General features: G+C 46.6%; 1 protein-coding gene across 1 annotated transcript; it reads right to left on the bottom strand.

Annotated features, from left to right (window-relative positions):
- Nucleotides 1–3,633: 3,633 nt before the first annotated feature.
- On the bottom strand, nt 3,634–24,646 carry MAVS (mitochondrial antiviral signaling protein). Its single transcript, XM_032224065.1, has 7 exons — nt 24,504–24,646; nt 16,565–16,706; nt 14,281–14,455; nt 10,914–11,149; nt 9,530–10,001; nt 7,868–8,142; nt 3,634–5,959 (listed from the first exon to the last, which is right to left on the bottom strand). The coding sequence occupies exons 2-7, from the start codon at nt 16,691–16,693 to the stop codon at nt 5,348–5,350; spliced, it is 1,899 nt and encodes a 632-aa protein (XP_032079956.1). The 5' UTR covers nt 16,694–16,706; nt 24,504–24,646; the 3' UTR covers nt 3,634–5,347.
- Between the last annotated feature and the right edge of the window lie 466 nt (nt 24,647–25,112).

Raw genomic sequence — 25,112 nt, 5'->3', positions numbered from 1 at the left:
CTACCTATCTATCTTTATCTCTATCCTATATCATTTATCTCTATTCTTTCTTTATATCTATCTATCGCTCTACATGGGGCTGCCCTTGAAGAGTGTTCGAAGACTTCAGCTAGTCCAGAACGCAGCCGCGCGAGCGATTGTGGGTGCACCCAGGTACACCCACGTTACACCTCCGTGAGCTGCACTGGCTACCCATTAGTCTCCGGACCCGCTTCAAGGTGCTGGTCGTTACTTATAAAGCCCTACATGGCATCAGACCTGGGTACCTGAGAGACCGCCTCCTGCCGATTACCTCCCATAGACCGATCAGATCTCACAGACTAGGCCTCCTCCGGATCCCATCTGCCAGCCAATGTCGGCTGGTGACCCCCCGGGGGAGAGCCTTCTCTGTTGCAGCTCCAGCCCTTTGGAATGACCTCCCCGTGAAGATCCGGACCCTTACTACCCTCCCGGCCTTCCGCAAAGCCACTAAGTCCTGGCTGCTCCAGCAGGCTGGGGGGCTGTTGAAATACCCAGCCCCACGGTAACTATGAATGTTGTGTATTTTAAAGTGTTGTTTTGTCTATTTATCCCCTTCCCTTGTTTATTGTAAGCCACCCGGAGTCCTTCGGGAGTGGGCGGCATACAAGACCAATAAACATCAACATCCATCCATCATCTCTCTATTCTATCTCATCTATCTATCTCATCTATCTATCTATCTCATCTATCTATCTATCTATCTATCTATCTATCTATCTATCTATCTGTCTCTATCTTTCTATCTATCATCTATATTCTTTCTTTCTTCATCCATCCATCCAAATACATATACATATATACATACATTACACACACACACACACATCATCAGCATTACTACTATTTCTTCCTCCAATTTTAAAATTATGTCCATCTTCTAATCCAGCTCCCATTAATATACATTCAGCGTACAAATGGAAGAAATAAGGGGAAAGTGTTTAAACAGACCTCATGGAGCCTGTTGCAGGTGGTGAAGAAAAAGTAACTTTTACAACCTGTCTTGCATTGATATCTGCGAAGTAAAGGAAACCCGAAGTCCTATTTTAAGGATACTTGCCGATTCACTTAGCGACTGCTGCTTCACTTAACTATCAAATTGCAGTACAGGTGGGTTGCCAAACATTCAATTTTTGGTCACGTGACCCTCTATAGACACACTAGGACTGATTGTAAAACATTTTTTTTGCAGTGCCATTAACTTTGACCGGTTGCTAAATGAATGGTTGGAAGCCGAGAATACCTCTAGGTAAGTGAAGATTTTCACATGTCAAGTATGGTTAATTACCCGTGACCCGTCAAAACCGCGGTCCACTAAAGTGCGCCCGATCAAAGCGTGTATGTGACGTCATCAGCAGCGCGACAAATAAAATTAAAAATAAATTAAATTAAAATTAAAATAAAATTAAAGCAAGCCAATTCACATAAAGGTAAGGGTTAGGTTTAGGGTTAGGTTAAGGGTTAGCGTTAGGTTTAGCGTTAGGGTTAGGTTAAGGTTTAGCGTTAGGTTTAGCGTTAGGGTTAGGTTTAGGGTTAGGGTTAGGCTTAGGTTTAGGGTTAGGTTTGGGGGGGTTAGGGTAAGGTTTTCGCGTTAATTTTAAATTTACCGCTCACAGCGTGCCGTTTTCGTCGCGCTGTGATGACGTCACGTACGCGCTTTCGTCAAGTGCGCTTTAGTCTACCGCGGATTTGTGGTGGAACCTAATTACCTAGGTGCATAACCACCATACCTGTTAATTACCTTACTTGTTTTTCTTAATTGCACCAGTACAGCAACCAACAAAAAATCTTGCAAGGTACAGTTAGTCCTCAACTTAGGACCACAACTGAGCCCAAAATTTATATGTTGCTGAGTGAGAAATTTGTTAAGTGAGTTTTGCCTCATTTTTTATCACTTTTCTTGCCACATTTGATAAGTGAATCACTGCAGTTGTTATATTACTACACCGTTGTTAAAAGAATCTGGTTTTCCCATTGACTTCGCTTGTCAGGTCACGAAGGGAATCACATGACCCCGGGACACTGCAACCGTCATAAAAATGAGTTGGCTGTCCATCATCCGAATAAATCACGGAACCATGGGGATGTTGCAATGGTCGTAAGTATGAAAAATCGACATGAGTCATTTTTTCCAGTGCCGTTGTAATTTTGAACGGTCACTAAGTGAACTGTTGCAAGTCAAGGACTACCTGGTATTTATCAAACTTGGTTTCACACTTTTCCAACAACTTACTTTCCCTACTGGTTCGCAAATTTTTGCCCATACTGAAAACAGAGCATTTCTAATGTAGTGTCCTTGGAAATATTTATTTTTTCCATACCATAGAAAGGCATGCCACCCCAGTTGCAAATCGTGTCCCTCCAAAATTAATAATTGTGTATGTCTCAAAAGTTATCCATTCTTTTAGCCACATAAGTGCAGATGCCTGGTAATAGAACTCCCAATCTGGCGACCCAAAGCCTCCTCTATTACTAGAGTCTTGCAACAGTTTCCGACTTATTCTTGCTTTTTTAACCTTGCCAGGTAAATTTTGATATTAATCTGTTTAATTCCTCGAAGTATTTCTTTTCCAGCTTTATTGGAATTGTTTGGAACAGGTATAGTAATCTCGGTAGATTATTCATTTTAATGGTGGCTATTTTTCCTATTAGTGATATCTGCAGGTTTTTCCACTTTTCCAAGTCAAGTTTAATTTGCTGAATCAATTTAGCATAATAAGTGTAAGTATAACCTTTATTGTCATTGTACTTAAATACAACGAAATTGGTTTTAACGTCACTGGAGCAAAATTATAGCAGAAACGAAAAAAGAAAGAAAAAAAAATAGCGTGTGCATGGAATGATTGTGGTTGTATTGAAAAGTCTCACAGACCAAGGATAGAAACTATCTTTAAACCTGTTTGTTCGGCTGGCTATACTTTGATGTCTTCTGCCCGAAGGTAGAAGTGAAAAGAGACACTGACCAGGGTGTGAATCATCTCTGAGTGTCTTCCTTACTCTGCTAAAGCTAATAATCTTCTTTTATAGTTGCACATCTCGCTGATAAATGAATACCCAGATGTTTTACTTTCTTCACTATATGAGTATCCGTCTTCTCCATTAAATCTTTCCTACTGAAATGGGAACGTACTTGTTGCTGAGATTTCAAGGAACAAGTCACGGTGAGTTTTTTTTTTATGGGAAAGAAATGTGGTTTTAAAAAAATATATACAAGTGGAATATTTCTTTAGGGATCCATCGAAACTCCAAAGAAAATTAAGAATGGAAAGTACAGGATGAATGCCAATTTCCAAATCAACACTTTGGGTGAATTTAAGTGACCATGGCAAAGGTGGGGAAGTATGGCCCCTTTATGACTTGTGGACTTCAACTCCCAGAATTCCTGAGCCAGCTTTTTCAGGAATTCTGGGAGTTGAAGTCCACAAATAAAGTGGCTTTCAATTACAGCGAAATAAAATCTGAGGTTTCTCTACAAAATTACTATTCACATATAAATCTGTACCATTGGAAGTTTCTTGCTCCCACACATCCAAAATTTATCTACACAACAGCTTGTTGTCACGAACAAAATAAACCTTCTGGAAATTAAACTGGGAGGAATGAAATAACAACACATTTTTCACCCAATAACTTTTTTTTTTAATCAGCACGTGAGAGACCAGTTTGGTGAGCAGATGTACTGGGAAGAATGGGAAGGAACTCTAGTAGGAATTCTCCATTTTGTCAAGGGGTCTATAATTTTGCCAGGGACTCTATAATTCTAAAGTTTAGCTTAGTTTTAAGCTAATAAGAAGGAAGCCTTTTAGCATATTTTCTACGCATCACTCCTCCTTTTTATTTTTGGATGCTCTGTATATTTGAAATTCCCTCCCCCCTTTCCCCCTTCATTCTTTTTCCTGGTTAATGACAAGAAAGTTATTCGATTCGGAAGTCTCAAGCGTTTTGATTTTCCCAACGCTACAGAACGTTGGAAAGAAAGAAAGAAAGCTGAAACTTGGGTTTGACTATCTGTCAGAAGTAGAAAGAAAACGCTACTTTTTCTTTTTTTTAAATGGAACCATAATCGGTATGAATAGACACATATACTAGTGTGAATGGACACACCCCGATTTAACTCCTGGGGAGACGGTGCATATGTGGATACACAGAACACATTGAATCAGTGTTTCTGTGCAACTTCTGGCTTTCAATTCCTAGAATTTCCCAGCCAGCCTGCTTAACTTGCTCGTTAAAAAAAGACAAGCAATTAAGCCTTCACGTCGTTCCCTCCCCCCAAATTCTCAGTAGGGTGAAATCTAGCCCTTTTTGGGTGCCAGGCAGTCCTTGCCTTATGACTGTTCGACCACAGGAATGTTGCAGCAGACTCATCCTAATCTATCATCCTTCATTACGGCCATTAAATCGAGGACTGCCTGTCATTTAATGGCCAGGAACAAATGACTTTCCGAAGATCACGCCGTAACCACCTCTGCAGAAAAAATATAACATCCAGAATAAAACAGAATGAAGATATTCTGTTTCCATTAACATCAATGGATAAAATTCCAAACAGCGGCAGTTCGTGTTACAGGCTTTTCCTGTAATCATTGAAAAACAAACTTCTACGCTTCCTCTTTCTCAAGAAATGGAAAAGGAAGAACAAGGGTTTTCCCAAACAGTTCGGTGAAGTCTACTGCTTTTTCCCTGAGCGGGCGTTAATTCCGGAAAAACGGAGCTGGGCATCCAAATGCTACTTTCTAAGGATTCGACAGTAACATCTTGCGTATCCAAAAAACAACGTCGTGTTCGGGACAAAGCAAAGATGCTGCTTGCCTTTCTCTTTTCTAAGCCACATCCAATGGACCGATCCACTAGAATCACGAAGGCGGTCACTCGTCCACACCAGCCGGCGTATTCTTTGCGATGCGACCTTTTCTAAAATAAAAAATGAAAATCCGCCAAGATCCTGCAATTCCCTGGCCAACGATGTGGAAGCGAGCGTTCATGATTTTGCTATGATGTCCAGATTTTTTGCTTTTCTGGCGATTTCTCAGAAAAGTCCTAGTTCTGATCCGCTTGGCTATTCGGGGGGAGGGGGGAAATGAGGCCACTGAAGGCACCGATCTAAAATAACCTGGATCGAAAGACGTTATTAATGACCCCAAGGCAGACTACAGGAAATAAGCAAGGCGTGTTGTGAGGGTAAGGATTCAACGCATCACGCATCGGTGACGGAAAGCGAGCCAAAGACAGCGAGCTTCCCTTCCGTAGAGGATCAAGCAACGGGAGGAAGGGACTGTGGCTGGGTGTGAATTTCAGTCGGCCAACAACCGATCGGTGTCTCCAGTGCTTACTTCTTCTTATACAGCACATAAGCTGCGCTTGCCAGAAGGGCCACAACAAATCCCGCAAAAAGCATCCAATTGTCGTGTGAAGAACTCGTTTTTTCGTCTAGAAGAGAAGGACCCGCCGGCTGGTCCTTGGCTTTGTTCTCTGGCTGACCGTTGGATGTTGAATCCGGGGAAGGTCGCCAGGAGGCCCTCTCCGGAGGAACCCCCATGAGATCCATACTTTGATTCTCCTTCACCAGCACATGGTGACTCCTGAAGGACGTCTCTTCTTCGCCAGCGTCAACCTCGGGGGGAAGAGTAGCGTCAATGGCACCGCTCGGCCGATTTCTTTCCCACGTGGTGCTCATGGGGGGATGGGTAACCAAGCTGCTTTCGCTGATCAAAATGGGGTCGCTGTTGCTCGTGCTCACCGAAGCGGAGTCACTGTTGCTCATGCGTAATCTTTCTGACGACCCAGAATACACATTGCCGGTCTCGCCGGCACCGTCTGAACTGAGCTCTGCAGACAGAAGGCCCGGCTTGGAAGGCATATCGTTCTCACTACAGTTGCTGTGAAAGATGCGGCTGTCTCGCTTATGGTCCTCAACAGCGGAAGGCCGAGTCTCCATCCCCTAAGGAGACAGGACAAAGAGGTCAAATAAACGCCTGTGCTAATAATTCCCTGTGGAGATTCTCCGTCATCCAGATCATGGTTTTCCCAAAGGTGCTTTTTCCAAAGGCAACTGGGCTTTGTTTCTCTGAGAAGACGTTTTGCTTGTCGTTCAAGAAGATTCTTTGGTTCTAACTCAGGGGTGTCAAACTCGAGGCCCACGGGCTGGAGGTGGTCGGATCCAGCCTGCAGGATTGTCCTGGAAAATGTAAGGGGCTGTCCCGCATGGATTCAGCCCGGTCTATCCAATGCGAAGAGGAAACATGCCAGCGGTTTGGGGAGTGGCGTCAAGGTGGCCACGCCCACCCAGTTGGCCACACCCAGCTTCTCTCCCGGAGTCAGCCTACAGCGCTGATGTGGCCCTCAATGACATTGAGTTTGACACCCCTGTTCTAACCGAATGGTGAAGGTTTGAAAGACGACCGCAAGGAATAGAAATCCTTCCACCATTCATTCAAAACTGAAGAAACTTCTTGGATGAGAAGCGAAACCTCTTCAAGGAAAAACAAAGATCAGCTGCCTTTGGAAAAATCACTTTTGGAGCTGCCTGTGCGGATTCATCCACCTTACAGGGATCTTGCAACAGAGGAAGAAATTCTTTGGTCAAGCTCCCAGAGGAAAAAGTGGGAGAGAAATCTTAAGACCGTAAATAAATAAGCCTATCTGAGGACATGTCATGACTGGAATCGCCCGAAACAATGTTAAGCAACGCAATAGACAGTTAAGCCACAAATATTAAACAGTTTGGTCCAGTGGTTAAAGTGATGGTCTAGAAAGCAGGAAACAGGAAGTTCTAGTTCGGCTTTAGCCATGAAAGCCGGCTGGGTGACTGTGGGGCAATTACCAAGAGATAGTGAGTTCTAATCCTAAATTACGCATCAAAGCCATCTAGGTGACTTGGAACCAATCACCAGGAGATGGGGAATACTAGTCCTGCCTTAGGCATGAAAGCCGGCTGGATGACCATCGGGAGGCAGTGAATTTTAGGACCTTGTTTTACAATCGTGGTTAAGTGAATCACCACAGCTGTTGAGTGAATCATGCAACTGTTAAGCAGATTCGGCAACAACACGTGCTGGTTGCCAAGTGCCCAAATTTTGACCTCATAACCATGACAGTGTTGCCACCGTTCCAAGTGCCAGGGCTAGTCGTAAGTCACATTTTTTCCGAGCAGCTCTAACTCTGTACCGTCAGTGTTGTGGCCCAGCAGGAGCCGTTGGAGCTGCCACCAGACTCCGACAGCGAGGGGCCCTATGAGTCGGCTCTGGAGGATGTGGAGGACCCTGGATAGGGTTCCAACTCCGAGCAGAGACTGGTTGGCCACCAGGTGGCGCCTGAGCCTTGGACCAGTGGGGAGGAGACAAGGGAGAGTGATCCAGAAGCCAGCAGTGAGTTGTTCCTGGATGCACGCCATAGAAGAGCTACTAGGCGTCAGGAACAATTACACAATTACAGGAGGTAATTGCACTCAGCTGGTAGTCATTAGGCTCCTCTCCAGACTATAAAAAGGCTACTTGTGCACACGCCCTCTTTGCAGAAGTCAACACAGAATCGAATGTCGGAGAACTTTGTATGAGCTTGACAGGCTGGATTGCTGCCAAGTCTTATCTACGTTTAATGCTGCCCAAGCTTGTCAGTGCTGGGTTGCTGCCAAGGACCTGTTTGTCTGTTAATTAAATGCTGTAATTTATCTCTGGCTCGGAGTGTGCTTTGGTGTGGAACGAGGTGGGTCAGAACACGTCACTAAACAGCCGAGAGTCGAGGACTGCCCAAAGCTTTCTATATCCCCGTCTTGACCCTCCCCTGCAGTTGTCCCCTTACTCTTTCTGGGACAACCTCGGCTTCCCCCGTTTCTTGCTCTCCAACTTACCCGCTGCGGCCTTCCTCCCAAGGCACCCGTGCTGGGAAGCTTAAAGCCACCTGAGGTTCTATCGCCTCCGGCAGCTGAAACCTCCCGAGGAGGCTTTGGTGCCTTTCTTTCAACGGAAGAGACACCGTCCAAATCCGAAGGCGGGAGACGCATTGGGCTCGTTACCGGAAATGGAGACTTTGTTCCCATTTGCAGCTGGGCATCGTTCGCTGGAGCGTGACAAGACGAAGGATCCATAAAGGGCTGCGTCTGCTCTTCCGGCGAGCCCTCATAAGCTGCACAGAAACAGTATCGACACAATTTATTTGCACACCACTGACACACTATAAGTCGTGCATTTTCTGAGCACCCAACAGCTGCCCTCCTCCGGGAGCGTAACTACTAAACACCAAGTGTGAAATATAGCGGTACATAGAGCACAAACAACCACAGATTATAATCCTCGACTTACAATCCTTTGTTTAGCGATGGTTCATATTTACAACATACTGGAGGGAGAAAAAAAAGACTTAGGACAGTTTTTCACACTCACAATGCTGCAACATCCCCACCGTCACATGATCAAAATCGGGACACTTGGCAACCGGGCATGTATTTATGACGACTGCAGCATCCCGGGGTCACCTGATCCCCATTTGTGACCTTCCCAGCCTGCTTCCAACAATAGGGGAAGCGGGGTGTTGTTTAACGACTGCCTGATTTGCTTAACAACTGTGCTGACGTGCGTAGCGACTGCGGAATAAAAAGTCGTAAAACTGGCCACGACTTCCTTAAGCCGCACGTGGCTTAGGAACCCAAATTCTAGTCTCAATTGTAGTCGTACGTTGAGGAATATCTGCGACATCTTGCAAGGAGATCAGCCGAGGGTCCCTGATCTCCCCCCCCCCCCCACCGGCTGCGTCCCACTACCTGTTTGGAAGCGGGCTGCACAAATGGTGGGCGAGGGCTTGTGCCTACCGCTTACACAAAGAGTTGCACGCCTTTGCCCCTGCCCAGCTTCCACTCACATGGAACTATCCCCTCCCTCCCCAACAGGCCACCAAGCCAGAAATGTTGGGGACCGTTGATGTAGGCCCATGAGGGCGAACCTCTAGCACATGTGCCGGAAGTGGCAAGCAAAGCCATCTCTCTGGGCACGTCAGCCACCGGCCTTTAACTGTCTGGGTTCTGGCGCGTGTGCATGCCAGAAACCAGAACTCCAGGTCATCAGCGCACATGTGCACACTGAAAACTGGAAGCTCAGCTTCCCAGTGCACCCAAGAACCGCTCTTCCAGTTTCCGGCACTCCCGCACATGCACATCAGGGGAGCTACTCTTCCAGTTTCCAGTGCTCCCTCACGTGTGTGTGTTCCTGTTTCGGCACTCGGTGCCGAAAAAGTTCGCCAACATTGATGTAGGCCAGTGGTTCCCAAACTTGACAACTTTAAGACTTGTGGACTTCAACTCCCAGAATTCTCCAGCCATCTCCAACCACCAGAGCTGGCTGGAGAATTCTGGGAGTTGAAGTCCACAAGTCTTAAAGTTGCCAAGTTTGGGAACCATTGATGTAGGCCAACAACATTGGGGCAACCTGGTTGTTTGAATCAAGACAGGACACCCTCAACTCTTGTGCGGGAGGCTTATGCGACCTTTCCCCTTTGGAGTTTGACCCTAGCTTTTCACCTGGGAGATTTTTCCTCGGGTTATCTTGGCGACTTTGTAGACTGTCCGCAGCTGGCGGATTTCCCCACTTTTGGTCCCCTCGGAGGACATGGACCTTCCGTTCGGGCGCCAAATCCTCTCTCGGACCGCCCAACGCCAACAAGCCGCTATCGCTCGAATAATAATCCTCTTCGGGCTGATTGCTAGAAGTGCCTGTGGGCAACGCTGAACTCGTCACGCTGTCCTCTGAGCGGTGCACATTGCCAAAGCACCCGTTTTTCACCGTCACCGGGCGGTGCTGACGTCCGTCCCACTTCTGCTCCACCTCAGCCGAGGTTGAAATCGCTTGAGAGGGAAGCGGGACCGACTCTTTCACAGGATATGGCCCTGGAGACTCAACCGCTGCGTCTCCTCCGACGGCCGCTCCGATATTAGATGCCGAACTGACGTCAGAAGTGGAGGAAAAACCTGGCTCTGCTCCTTTGTCTGCGGTCTGCAAAAAAGGAGGATATTATTTCTGACGTTAAGCTAATTTTATACACTGTTTATATACTGATTATATTGTACACTGCGCAGAGCATTGCTGTAAAGGAGCAAACTCACCAGCCTGGGGTGATAGGATTCCTGTCTCTCACACTACCGGGATTGATGCACAGAACTGCCAATGAAAGCCGGTTTCATCTACTGGTTAAAGCACTAGGCCCGAAAGTAGGAGACGGTGAGTTCTAGTCCTGCCTTAGGAATGAAAGCTGGCTGGGTGACTTTGGGCCAATCACCAGGAGACGGTGAGTTCTAGTCCCGCCTTAGGCATGGAAGACGGCTGGGTGACTTTTAGCCAATCACCCGGAGACGGTGAGTTCTAGTCCCAGTTTAGGCATGAAAGGCGGCTGGCTGACTCCAGACCAGTTCCTTCCTCTCAGCCCAACCCTCCCCACAGGGTCGTCATTGTGGGGAAAACCGGGGGGGGGGGGGGAGGTATGTTTGTAGCCTTGAATTATTTATAAAAAGTAATAAAAGGCAGGATAAAAATACAAAATAAAATAATAATGCTATGCAATGCTATAATATAAACAATATAGAATATACAATAGTATACATTATAATTATATATAATATAATATGTACATAATGTATGATGCTATATATGATGTAATATATATCACATATAAAATAATGTATGTATAATAGTATATATATATGATGTAATATATATAATATATAATATAATTATATGACATAGCATAACATAACATAAACTGACTGAAAGAGCTAGCAATCATCTGGCGTTTAAGCAATCAATCTAAAAATCAATCCAAAAGCTGCCCAGAGTCACCTCAAGCAAGATGAGCAGCAAATAAATGTCATACATACATACATGCATACACACACGCATGGATACACATACCTTAGGATATACCGCTAACTTGGTCTTTTCAGCCGGATGGCTGTTTTCTTGAACGGGAATCCGGCAATCCCCCGTATCCTGGGGGGGCAGATTGGCAGATGGAGCAGCCAATCGCGGAGGAGATGATAGGACATGTCCAGGATGATTCTGCTGATTTGCTTCAGGGCAGAGAGGCGGAGCCAAAGGCTGATGGGCAGCTGGGGTTGCCGAAACTGCTGGAGGGGTCTTTCGCGGGGCTGGGGGAGGACAACGTTGCATGCAGGCGGACATTATATGGAGGGAGAGAGAGAGAAGGAAAAGATGCAGTGTCAGTCCTACTAGAACAGACAGGAAATGCCACCAGGTGACCTAATTCTACTTTACACACAGTCCTCAACTTACAACCATTCATTTAGTGACCGTTCAAAGTTGCAACCGAACTGAAAAAAAAGTGGCTTAGGACGGTTTTTCATACTTACTGACTGTGGCACCATCCTCATGAATTTGGGTGCTTGATAATTAGCTCACATTTAGCAATGTCCCGGAGTCACGTCATCTTCCTTTTGCGACCTCCTGGCAAGCAAAGTCAACGGGGAAGCCGGGTTTCCCTTAACAACCGTGTTCCTCACTTAACAACGGCAGCGATCTCGCTGAACAACGGTGGGAAGAAAGGTTGCAAAACGGGGCATTTCTATTCAAATTTCTGTTGCTCGGCGGAGATCGTTGTTAATCTCGCTTAGCAACAGAAAGAATTGGCGACAGTTGTGGTTGTAAGTTGAGGACCACCTGTATTGTAAAACTACATTAGCAGAATTTTGCAAGTCAGAAAGTACATTTCTCCCATTTACAACCCAAGAAACTCCAGAGGGCATTATCCTGTTCAGGGCTATGCTGCCTCTTTATCCGACCGCTGCCTAGATACCGCTTACCGTATTTTCCAGAGTATAAGATGCATCTTTTCCCCACTAAAAGAGGGCAAAAATTTGGATGCGTCTTATACACTGAATGTAGCCCCGCCCACCCACCGTCCCCCACCCTTTGGCCTCTGCCTCCCAGCAATTTCCCTCCTTGCAGCAAATGGGGAAAATGGGGCTTGTGGAGGCTGCAATAGGCTATAGCAATCCCTGCAGCCTGAAACAGCTGATGATCGGGAGGCCCACTTAAACTGAAAGTGAAACTTGCTGTTTGCTCCACCAGGCAAATTGCTGGGAGGCAGAAACAGATTTTTTTTCTTGTGCTAATCAGGCTGTTTGCTGTTTGCTGCAAGGAGGCAAGTCAATAACTATAAATGCCTATAGAATGTTCAAATTATTAGACTTATTTTTTAAAGACTGCTTTATTATTGTTCTAGGCAACTTAACAAAATGAAGAAGCTTTTTAAAATAAACGCTTGATCTGAAGAGGCCCAGTGCTATTGTAATCTTCTTTTAAATAGCAGAGAATAAGATATACTTCCAGAAAGCCACATCAATTTTAGCAGCATCTGTAGATGTATAGTCTAAAATGTAACACCACAAACAGCTTATATCGTCTGTACTGTTTGCTGTTTGTTGCAAGGAGGCAAATTGCTGGGAGGCAGATTCCCCCCCCCCCCTGTTTTCCTCCCCAAAAGCTAGCTGCGTCTTATACTTTGGAGCGTCTTATACTCCGAAAAATATGGTAGTCGTGACTCCCAAAATCTTTCCCACGTACAAGCAGTCCTCAACTTACGACCATCCCTTGAGCCCACAAGCTCTCCAAAACTTGGCAACTTTTGAGACTTGTGGACTCCAACTCCCAGAATTCCACAGCCAGCTTGACTTAGGAAATGAGGAAAATTGGAAATCCATAAGACAATGTTGGTGAACCTTTTTAGCACCGAGTGCCGAAATGGGTGTGCGCATGTGCGTGCTGGAAAACAGAAGAGCAGCCGCCTGGGGCACATGCGCGTGCGGGGAAAATGATCTTCTGGTTCCCAGCGCATCCATGCACACCGGCCACCTGGCTGTCTTCTTTCTGTCGCTTATGTGTGTGCGAAGACCAGCTGGCCGGCACCCATATGTGCACCAGAAACCAGAAGATAATCTCTCCGGTGCGGATGCTCTTCCGGTTTTTGGCACTCCCATGAGTGTGAAGACCAGCTAGCTGGTGTGCCGGGATCCGGAAGTGCAACAGATGATGTCTTGCGTGCCCAGAGATGACTCTATGTGCCACTTCCAGCACGGATGCCATAGCTTCGCCATCACCGCCATAAGTCTTCAAGTTGCCAAGTTTGGAGAGCTCTGATTTAGCCGTCGTTCCAAGTTACGACGCTGTTGAAAAAATGTGACGCGGTTGGTTCTCACCGTTTCCAACCATTTGTGGAATCTTTGCGGTCACGTCATCAAAATTCAGAAGCTTGGCAACTGGCCTGCTTTTATGACGGTGGCCGCTTCCCTGGGTCATGGGATCCCCTTTTGCGCCCTTCAATAAGGGAAGCCAGATTCACTGAACAACCGCACGATTCACTTAACAACTCGTTGATTCTCTTAAGAGGGGAGAATCTCTCTAAGGAGAGAACGAAGGAGAAATTTCCTGACATTCATGAACCAGTGGAACAGCTTGCCACCAGAGGTTGTGGGTCCTCCTCCATCACTGGAGAAATTGGACAACCATTTGTCTGAAATAGTATGAAGTTTCCTGCTTGAGCAGGAGGTTGGACTAGAAGACCTCCAAGGTCCCTTCCAACTCCGTTATTCTTACTAACTGTGCAGGGGTGGGTTTCTCGCCCCGTTCCAACCGGTTCGGTTGGAACGAGGCCGGCGGCGTCCTCGCGCGCACGCACATGCGTACTAGCATCTGTGCGATGCTCCAGCTGCTCCTGGAGGATCGTGCAGGCGCTGTATGCGTCCTGCGCATGCGTGGAAGCGCAGAATTTGGCAAAACTGGGTAAGGAGCGGGCGCGCGCGGGCACGGGGGAGGGGCCTTCACCGTTCCTGGAAGTTACTTACTTCCGGGTTCGGCGACCAACCGGATCGCAGGGACCGCCGCGAACCGGTTGAAACCCACCCCTGTAACTGTGGCAAAAAAGAAAAAAAATTGTAAAAATTGCAACTCACTTAACAACTGCCTCACTTAGCCAGGGAAATTCTGCTGCCAACTGTGGTCGTAAGTTGAGGACTACCTGTATCACAGTGTCAGCTACTGGAGAAGACAAATACTTTAGGGATGAACGAATTCACACTCCATCCAAGGTGTATTTGTTTGAGACCTCCAAAGTCCTCCCGGACCTTCTCTTGGGGGTGAGGAGGAGAGAGGGGAGGTTTTGGGGGTCCCAAAGGAGCCAACCTTCCTTCCAAAGCCGGCTTTTTTGCCCCGAGAGGGGGGGTAGAAGCACAAAGAATCTGCAAGAGAAGGAAAAGCGTCTTACGAAGGAGTTTGCTGCGATACAGAGCATCCAGCCTGTCAGCCAATTCGCTCATGTTCTGTTCCCGGAGCTCGTCGACAAAGAGCGGCACCCAGCCTTCCCTGCAGCACAAGCGCTGAAAGAAAAGGAAGGTGGTCTCGTTGTTTCCTTCGTTGGCGCAGCTCGCTCTGATCTTTTGCTACGAAAAGGAGAGGAAGGGAGGGGGGGAAAAGTTGTAAAAAGGTAGACGACATGACTCTAGGCCCGTGGTGGCCTCGTGGTGGCGAACCTGTGGCGCACAGAGCCATATTGGTGGGCACGCAAGCTGAGCTTCGGCACATGCAGCCAATTTTCAGGCCTTCCTGTTTCCTACCAGAAATCAGGAAGCAGGCTGTTTTCGGCCTCCAGATGGCCGCCGAGAGGGTTGGGAGGATCGCTTTTGTCCTCCCCAGGCTCCTAGAAAGGGTCTGGAGCCTGGGAAGGGCAAAAAATAGGTCCACCATGCCATCGCACACCAAAAGCGGGGGTCGCGCGCACACTCGCAGGGGAGGGCGCCTAAAATTATGGGGGTGGGCACGCATGCACACGACACCCCTGCACTGCCCCCGCTTTTGGCCTGCGATGGCAAAAAGGTTAGCCATCTCTACTCTAGGCCAAGGATCATGGAATGCTGTTAACTTTCCCCAATGGTACCTATTCATCTACTTGCAGCTGTAGGCTTTCGAACTGCGAGGTGGGCCGGAGCTGAAGCAGACTCAGATAGCCCTCGACAGTGATGGCGAACCTTTCTTGGCTCGTGTGACAAAAGCAAGGGGGGAGCTCAGGGGAGTCGTGCGTGGTCGTGCCACACCCATAATGCTTTGCGCATGACCCCAATGCGCATGCACGCACGACCAGCGCTCACCCCCCATTTTTGGTGTGCTTTTTTCGCCCTTTCCAGAGGCTTTATAGGAGCCTGGGGAGGGCAAAAACAGCATCCCCTGCCCCCTCTCCCCGGAGGCCCTCCAGAGGCTTCAGAGCTTCCCTGAAGCCCCCGGAGTGCGAAAAACCGGCCCTACGGGCAAACCGGAAGTTCAGGAACAGACTTCCAGTTTGCTCATAGGGCCGGTTTTAGTCCTCCGGAGCCTTCAGGGACCTTCTGGGGGCTTCCCTAAAGGCTCCAGAGGGCAAAAAATAGCCGTAAGAGCCAACCGGAAGTCCGGGTTGCTCATAGGGCTGGTTTTAGCCCTCCGGAGCATTCAGGGAACCCTGCCTCCAAAGGGCGAAAAATGGCCTCAAAAGGCCAAAATCAGCTGTGCCTTGCGTGCCCTGACAAATGGCTCCCCATGCCACCTGTGCCACGCGTGCCATAGGTTCGCCATCACGGCGTTAGGACCATTCTTGTAGCATCCTCATGGTCACACGATTTACATTCAGATACTTGACAACTGACTCACATTTATGACGATTGCGATGTCCCAGGATCATGTGATCGCCTTTTGCCACCCCCTGACAATTAAGGTCAATGGGGAAGCCAGATTCACTTAGCAACTGCTTAAAGAAGGCTGTGTAAAGGCTTGTGAAGCGGTATATAAGGCTAAGAGCTATTCCTCTTCCCCTTCCCTTTCCTTCCTTCCTTCCTTGCCTCCCTCTCTCTATTCCCTTTCTCATTCTCCTTCCTGGTGACACAGTGGTTAGAATGCAATATTGCAGGCTAATTCTGCCGACTGCCAGGAGTTCGATCCTGACCGGCTCAAGGTGGACTCAGCCTTCCATCCTTCCGAGGCGGGTAAAACGAGGACCCAGATTGTTGGGGGCAAGAGGCTGATTCTATAAACTGCTCAGAGAGGGCTGTAAAAGCACCACAAAGCAGTATATAAGTCTAAGTTCTATTGCTCTTTCTTTTCTTTTCTTTCTTTCCTTCCTTCCCTCCCTCCCTCCCTTCTTTCTTTCTTTCCTGGCTCCATTCCTTCCTTCCTTCCTCTCTTAATTCCCTTTCTCATTCTTCTTTCTGGTGGTGCAGTGGTTAGAATGCAATATTGCAGGCTAATTCTGCCGACTGCCAGGAGGTCGTTCCTGGCCGGCTTAAGGTTGACTCAGCCTTCCATCCTTCCGAGGCGGGTAAAACGAGGACCCAGATTGTTGGGGGCAAGAGGCTGACTCTGTAAAGTGCTTAGAGAGGACTGTGAAGCCCTGTGAAGTGGTATGTAAGTGCTATTGCGATCAATTCAAAACTGTTTACCAGAGCAGCCCCAATTTTTACACAAAGTGTGTGTGTGTGTGTGTGTGTGTGTGTGTGTGTGTGTGTGTAAAAAGACTGTATAATTACCCGGTCTGTTTCGGTGAAACACGGCAAGTGGATCATTTGGCTCACTTGGACGCGATGGAACATGTCTAGGTTGCGATAAATATATTTCTTCACCTGCTCTTCAGCCAGTTCTCTTCCCGGGACGGACATCTCCAGTTAGTGACTAGGAAAAAACAAGAGGAACAGCTTAATCTACACAACAGGCAGTCCTCGGCTTACAACAGTTCATTCAGTGACCGTTCGAACTTACAACAGCAATGAAAGAAAGTGACCTAGGACTGTTTTTCACACTTACGACCGTTGCGGCATCTTCAAGGTTGCGGGATCAAAATTTGGACGCTTGAAAACTGACCCAGAGCCATGTGATCAGCTCTCGCCACGGTTGTTAAGTGAATCACTGCAATTGCTAAGGCATAACATAGCCATTAAGTGAATTTGGCTTCCCCCACTGACTTTTCACGTTGCAAAAGATGGGTCACAGGACCCCGGGACACCGCAACCGTCATATATAGGAGCCAGCTGCCATATGTCTGAATTTTGCTCAGGTGATCACAGGGATTCTGCAATGGTCGTGTGAAAAATGGTCGTAACTCACTTTGTTCAGTGCCCTTGTAACTTTGAATGGTCACTAAATGAATTCTGGTAAGTTGAGGGCTACCAGTACTTGAAATATGACATGCTTTTGAATATTTATAGGGGGAAATGTCTGGACCAAATGTAATTTCTAATGTTGGATTTTCCCCCTTACCAGAGGGAGTACCATTGGAGTACTGTGAAGTCGTTACCATGGCAACGCCACTGCAGTACACTGCACTTCTACTGTACAGTAGAAGCCGTTTTAGTTTAGTTTAGTTTTATTTGTCTTGTATGCCGCCCACTCCCGGAGGACTCCGGGTGGCTCACAAAAGACGAGGGAAAGGGGGGAATGAGACAAAGACAACATATTAAAAACAAAACCAACATTCACAATTTCTGTGGAGGTAGATGCTTCTCAGTTCCCCCCAGCCTGCTGGAACAGCCAGGACTTGGTGGCTTTGCGGAAGGCCGGGAGGGTAGTAAGGATCCGGATCGCAACAGGGAGCTCGTTCCAGAGGGCACAACAGGCTGTATCTTAACAGAACACATACACCCGAGGGATCTTAACCCCACAGTATTTTTTTCCAGAGAGTAAGTCATCTGTTTACCAAGTTTGTTTGAAATTGCTCGAGGCGTTCCAGAGTTATGCTGGAACATACACATAGTCATAGTTATATACCGTATTTTTCAGAGTATAAGACACACCTTTCTCCCTCCTAAAAGAGGGTGAAAATTTGGATGCGCCTTATGCACTGGATGTAGCCCCTCCCACCCACCAGCCTCCACATTTTGGCCTCTGGCTCCCAGCAATTTACCTCCTTGCAGCAAAAGGAGAAAATGGGGCTTGAGGGGGTGGCTATAGGCTATGGCAATCCATGCAGCCTGAAACAGCTGATCAAACTGAAAGTGAAAGTGAAAGCTGTTTGCTGCAAGGAGGCAAAGGCAGATTTTTTTTCCCTTCTAATCAGGCTAAACTTAAACAGGCTGTTTTGTGCAAGGAGGTAAGTCAATAACTATAAACGTGACCCGTCAAAACCGCGGAGGACAAAATCGCGCTCGACGAAAGCGCGCATTTGACGTCATCACAGCGCGACGAAAAAAATTAAAAATTGAAATAAAAATAAAATTAAAGCAAGCCGATTCACATAAAGGTAAGGGTTAGGTTTAGGGTTAGGGTTAGGTTAAGGGTTAGGGTTAGGTTTAGAGCGTTAGGGTTAGGTTTAGCGTTAGGTTAAGGGTTAGCGTTAGGTTTAGCGTTAGGTTAAGGGTTACGTTTAGGGTTAGATTTAGGGTTAGGTTTAGGGTTAGGTTTGGGGGGTTAGGGTAAGGTTTTCGCTTTATTTTTACATTTTTCGATCACAGCGCGATGTTTTCGTCGCACTGTGATGACGTCAAATGCGCACTTTCGTCGAGCGCGATTTTGTCCTCCGCGGTTTTGTGGTGGAACCACTATAAATGCCTATAGAATGTTCAAATTATTAGACTTATTTTTTTATACACTGCTTTATTCTTGTTCTAGACAGCTTAACAAAATGAAGAAGCTTTTTAGAATAAATGCTTGATCTGAAGAGGCCCAGGGCTATTGTATCTCCTTTTAAATAGCAGAGATAAGAGATACTTCCAGAAAGCCACATCAATTTTAACAGCATCTGTAGAAGTATAGACTCAAATGTAACACTACAAACAGTGTATATTGCCTGAACTGTTTTCTGTTTATTGCAAGGAGGCAACTTGCTAGGAGGTAGAGGCAGATTTCCCCCCCCCCCTGTTTTCCTCCCCAAAAGCTAAGTGCGTCTTATACTTTGGAGCGTCTTATACTCCGAAAAAATACAATATATAGATAGAAGATAAGATGTTATTATCTTTGCTGTGTAATGAAAAAGCAAAACTGCTCTAAGGAACCGATAAAGAATGCCAGTCTGAAGGTCATTACAATTGCCACTTCAAAGGGCATTCCAATATCGGCTGTTTACACACTTGTGTTGCCAATACACAAATAGCAACAGGCTGGTGCAGCCTACAAAGATGCCATTTTCTCCAGGCTGGGCGCCCTCTGAAAAATGCCCCTCTCTTTGTCGTCTCCTCGGGAGAAATCCCAGGAATCTGAATTATTTGGGATTATATTGCTGGCTGAGGAATTCTGGGAGTTGAAGTCTTACAACAAGCCTTCAAAGTGGCCAAGGCGATGGAGACCCTTTGTGATTGCAGAGATCTCCCATCGTTTGGGTAAGCTTTTCCAAATAAAACGCCAAGGATCGATTCCCAGGTGACGCAGGATTCGACAAACAACAAGGTGGACTAGCGGCTCCAAATTTCAAATTCGCTAGTGCTTAACAGGGGTCTTGAGAAGAGATCAAATCCCATTATGGCCCAGTCACTTCTACCGAAGGAGCAGGACCATATAAATGGTTTGCAGAAAGATCTGTTACCCAAAAAAGTTTGCAAGGGATCGTAAAAGAGAGCCAATTTCGAGCCACCAGGCCCGAAAGTAGGAGACAATGAGTTCTAGTTCTGCTTTAGGGAGGAAAGGCGGCTGGGTGACTTTAGGCCAGTGTTTCTCAACCTTGGCGGCTTTAAGTCCTGTGGACTTCAACTCCCAGAATCCCCCAGCCAACACAGCTGGCTGGGGAATTCTGGGAGTTGAAGTCCACAGGATTTAAAGTCGCCAAGGTTGAGAAACACTGCTTTAGGCCAATCACCAGGAGATAGTGAATTCTAGTCCCGCCTATTGGTTGATTTGGGGCCAATCACCAGGAGATGATGAGTTCTAGTCCCATCTCAGACATGAAAGTCTACTGGGCCAATCACCAGGAGATGGTAAGTTCTAGTCCTCCCTCAGACATGAAAGCCTATTGGTTGATTTGGGGCCAATCACCAAGAGGTTGTGAGTTCTAATCCTGTCTTAGACCTGAAAACCAGCTAAACAACTAAGTCAATCCCTCTTTCAATCGATCTTACAGGGTTATTATTGTGCAAAAAGAGAGAGATTACTTTTCTTCACTGCCTTGAATTGCATATATAAACAATAATAAAGGTGAGATATAAACTAAATAAATAAATGGATTTACTGAATGTCTGGGGCAACCACACAGAAAGATTAAAGTGCAGGTTTCTCTCCCTTCACTCTTTTATTAAATGTCTATTTTTATGAAGTGGGAAATCACCAGACCTGCTCTTGGTGGGAAGTTAATTATCTTGTTCGGGTTGCAAGATTCATTTGTAACAAGGCAAAGATGAAAACCTCCCCAGTCTCGATTTATTTATTTGGGTTTAAATCTAACTCCCCGGAGAAATCTCTTCGTGCCCAAAATTCAAAACGTCTCATTTTATAAAACGTTGGTGAAATACAATTTAGGATCTGAGCCGGACAAAAAAAGCTTGCAGGATTGGAGACGCAGCAATAGAAGTGCAAAAATTAAGAATTCGATTGAAAGAAGAACCCACAATGCACTGTACAGGTTAAGTCCTGAGCTTACGACCACAACGGAGCTCAAAATTTCTGTCGCTAAGCGAGACGGTTGTTAAGTGAAGTTTGCCCCCCCTTTACAATCTTTCTTGCCTCAGTTGTTAAGTGAATGACTGCAGCTGATAAGTTAGTACAGGGTTGTTAAGTGAATCTGCTTGTCAGAAGGTCGCAAAAGGGACACCGCAATCATCGTCATAAGTATGAGTCAATGGCCAAGCATCTGAATGTTGATGTGACCAAAGGAACGCTACAAAGTCACAGTGAGTAAATAATCTGTTGTGGGTTGAGAACTTCCTGTATTCCAAATATTATAATCAGAGAAAACTAAGGTTTTGTTTTTTTTTAATTGTGCATATATTATTCTAGTCTCGTGCCTTAAAATTCTCTAAGAATTGCTGGAAATCTAATCAGATGCTTGGATCATTTTTTTTTTAAAAAAAAATCTGCCAGTTGAAAAACTCCAATCTTCACCTGAGCAGCAGAAAAGGTTTCCATTTTTTGGGGATAATTAAGGATTTATCTGAAATTTCTCAACAGTGCTTTTGTTGCCCAATCTGATGAATGGAGGGGAGGGTGGACCTTTCCATTCATTCTGAAAGCCACGCCCCCAACACACACACACACACACACACAGAGCAACACTTTGCAATCTGAAAATTCATCCTGGAAGGAAATTTCTCCTAAAGCCCTCAGGTGGGATTAAAACATGCAGGAAGCAATAAAAAAAATGTGTATTGAAGCTAAAGGAGAAGATTGCAAAAGGAAAAAAACAAAACAAAATAGGGAATACTTTGGCTGTTTTGTCACCCAGAACCGTCCCAGAATTCTCTCTTTTGAGAGAAAAATTGCAAAATCAAAATTCTTTTGCAGCTAAGCAAACATGGTTAGGGGCTTTCCTGAAATCCAGTGGGAGGGTCGCAACTGCAGCAGGTACCAACGAAGTGGGGGGTGGAGGGAAAAGTGAGAAAGCGAGAGATGAGAGAATGATAGAGAGAGAAAGAGGGAGATAGGGCAGGAAGAAAGGAAAACTTTCTTCAAGGTGCTAGTCGTCACTTATAAAGCCCTACATGGTATTGGACCTGGGTACTTGAGAGACCGCCTCCTGCCAATTACCTCCCATAGACCCATTAGATCCCACAGATTAGGCCTCCTCCGAATTCCATCTGCCGGCCAATGCCGGCTGTCGACCACCCGGAGGAGGGCCTTCTCTGTGGCTGCTCCGGCCCTTTGGAACGATCTCCCCGTGGAGATTCGGACCCTCGCCACCCTTTAGGCCTTCCGGACAGCCGTTAAGGCCTGGCTGTCCCAGCAAGCTTGGGGTTGAGTCCCCCCCCCCTACACTTGCTGTGTTTTTTAAATTGTTGTATCACTGTCCTGTTTGTCTTACTTTCTGTATCTGTTTCCCCTTCCCCTGGTTTTTGTTCAGCCGCCCTGAGTCCCTTCGGGGAATAGGGCGGCTTACAAATCGAATAAATACCAATACCAATACCAAACAGAAAGGAAGGAAGGAAAAGACATAAAAACAGACCAAAGGAGACACATAGGGAGGAAAGAAAGGAAAAGGAAGGAAGGAAAAGAGAAAAACAGACATAAAGAGATACAAAGGGAGGAAAGAGAAGAAGGAAGGAAAGAAGGAAGGAAAAGAGAAAAACAGAAAGAGACTCAGGGGGGAAAGGGAGGAAGAGAAAGGAAGGAAGGAAAAGAGAAAAACAGAAAACACAGAAAGAGACACATAGGGAAGAAAGACAGGAAAAGGAAGGAAGGAAAAGAGAAAAACAGAGAGACATGGGGAAGGAAGGGAAAGGAAGGAAGGAAAAGAGAAAAACAGACAGAAAGAGACACAGGGAAGAAAGAAAGGAAAAAAGGAAGACAGAAAAATGGAGACAGATATATAGGGAGGAAAGAAAAGAGAAAGGAAGAGAGAGAGAGAAAGGAAGGAAGGGAGAAAGAGACAGAAAAACAGTGAGGGGCAAATGGCGTGGGTTTTGTAATTTGTTAACAAACATAATGACTCTGTATTGTAATTTGATTTATTCTCTCTCTCTTAAAATGATGTTCAGGTTTATTAGCTTTTAACATTCCTAAACTGATCAAGCTGGCTGGAGAGGAGCTCCAGATAAGAAAAAGTTTGTCTGTCTGGTTTATCTCTTTTGTGAACAACCTTTTTGCCTTACAATTTAGGCCCCTTCAGATGCCAAATCTCATTTTAATGAACATTGGATGCAAATACGTGACATGTTTGACTACACGTCATTGATTTCCTAGGCAAAGGGGGAGGTGACTTTTGTCCTGTCCTATCAACTTTCCTCTTTCATTTTTCTTTGTTATATTAACTGTAAAAAGGGATGCAAGCTAAGGTTCCGGGTTCTCTTTTTCCATGAGAGGAATTCCTTTGGTCTGAATATTCTGCTAAACTGTAATAAAATGAATTTTCCTGTCTTAGTTTGTCGCATTGGAAAATATGCACGCCACGGCATCAGCCTGAAAAAAGCCAATTGTGGCCTTCACAGACAAAGAAACAGAAAGAGAGTAATGGAAGTAACAGATTAAGAGAGAGATAGGGAGGAAAGAGAAAGAAAGAAGTAAGTGGAAAGGAAAGAAGGAAAGGAAGAAAGAAACAGACAAAGAGAGATAGGGAGGGAGGAAAGAGAAGGAAGGGACAGAAAAACCAACAGGCAGAAAGAGAGAGAGATAGGAGGGAAGAAAGGAAGAGAGAAAGGGAAAGAGAGGGAAAACAAGGAAGGAAGAAAGAAACAGACAAAGAGAGATCGGGAGGAAAGAAAGGAGAAAGAAAGAAAGAAACAGAGGCAGAAAGAGAGGGAGGAAAGAAAAAAGGAAGGAGAAAGGAAGGAAGGAAGGAAGGAAGGAAGGAAGAAAGGAAAGAAAGAAAGAAGAAAGAAAGAAAGAAGCCAGCTGGGCTTTCCTGGACTTCGGTCCTTCAGCTAGAGGGCCCAAAAAAATCCCACAAACCAGGATGGGTCCCTGCTGCAATCCTGGTTAAGTGCAACTCGCCATCAAGGGAAAACCAAGCTAAAGGTGGAGCCCTGGCCTCACAATCAGGAGGTTGTGCGTTCGATCCTAGGCAGAGGCAAACGTAGATGCTTGGGCAGGGGGTTGGACTAGATGACCTGAAAGGTCCCTTCCAACTCTTGTTAAATGTTTTAAGATCGGAAGCGGATGGGTGGACTTTCCAAGGCCGAAAGTTAAAGCTCTTAAGCCAGCAAAATCAAGGTCTGATTCTAGAGGATGGTTAGGAGTTGGGTCACGCGTGGGTGGAGAAAAAAATCCATCTCTTTGCAAAGGATCGATTCCGATCCTGCATTTCTGCAGGTTTTTTTTTAAATTAAGTCTCTGTCTGCACGCACACATGACGGCCTGGCCTCCAGCCACGCGTGGGAGACTTTTGCAGAGAATTGCAGAAGAGCAGAGTCAGGGACCTTGGAGGTCTTCTAGTCCAGCCCCCCCTGCTCAGCCAGGAGATCTTCTGCCGTTTCGAGTCTGGGCGGGCCGATGCGTGTTTTTCAGGAACCCGCGTGAGAATGGAGGCAATTCAAAGAAATGCTTAGTTCAGAGGTCTTCAAACTTGGCCACTTTTAAGATTTGTGGACACACACACACAGCATCCGATTGCGTGATAAACCTCCCCCTCCGTTAAACCTTTTCTTCTTTTTTCCTGCTTAAGCAGGGGGGTTGGACTAGAAGATCTCTAAGGTCCCTTCCAACTCTGGTTACTCTATCCTAAGTCTTCCATCGGCTCTCTTTCCCCCCCCCCACACTTCCCACGCAACGCTGCATCCACGAGGGAAGCGGGGTTATTCCGGGGTAACCTTTTCTTTTGCAACTTTCCCCTTCTTCTTTTCTTTTGCAAGCGGGGGGGGGGCAGCGGGTTTCCTGGCGCTCTCGGGGTCTTTTTTTTACCTGATTTTCTGGGTTTTGGGGGAGGCCTGGGCGGCGTCGGGGCGAGGCCGGCGGCTGCTTTCTTTTGCAAACGGCGCAAGTCGGGCCCTTCTTCCAGGGGAAGGTTCTCCGCCCGCCCTCCGCCCACCTCCTCCCCGCTGCCTGCCTCATTTCCGCTCGGCCCGTTTGGGAAGGTTGGGTTGCTGGAGAAGGCCCAGGAGAGGGAGGGAGAAGGGCAGAGGGAGAGGCAAAAAGGGAGGGAAGAGGAGGGAAGGAGGAAGGAGAGAGAGAAAAGGGAAGAGTGAAAGGGGGAGAGAAAGGGAGGGGAGGGGAAAGGGGGAGAGAGGAGGGGAGGGAGGGAGGGAGAGACAAAAAGGGAGAAAGAGAAGGGGAGAGAAGGGAGGGGAGGGAGAAGGGCAGAGGGAGAGGCAAAAGGGAGGGAAGAGAGAGAGAAGGGAAGAGGGTGAAAGGGGGAGAGAAAGGGAGGGGAAAGAGGGAGGGAGAGAAAGGATGAAAGAGGGAAGAGGAGAGACGAGGGAAGTGGGGAGGGAGAAAGAGAAAGAAAAGGGTGAAAGAGGGAAGAGGAGAGGAGAGGAGGGAAGTGGGGAGGGAGAAAGGAGAGTGAAAGGG

This window comes from Thamnophis elegans, chromosome 9 (assembly GCF_009769535.1).
Source record: "Thamnophis elegans isolate rThaEle1 chromosome 9, rThaEle1.pri, whole genome shotgun sequence".
NCBI classification, from domain to species: Eukaryota; Metazoa; Chordata; class Lepidosauria; order Squamata; family Colubridae; genus Thamnophis; species Thamnophis elegans.
The sequence above is the reverse complement of the archived record's forward strand: the minus strand, read 5'-3'. Positions and strand labels throughout refer to the sequence as shown.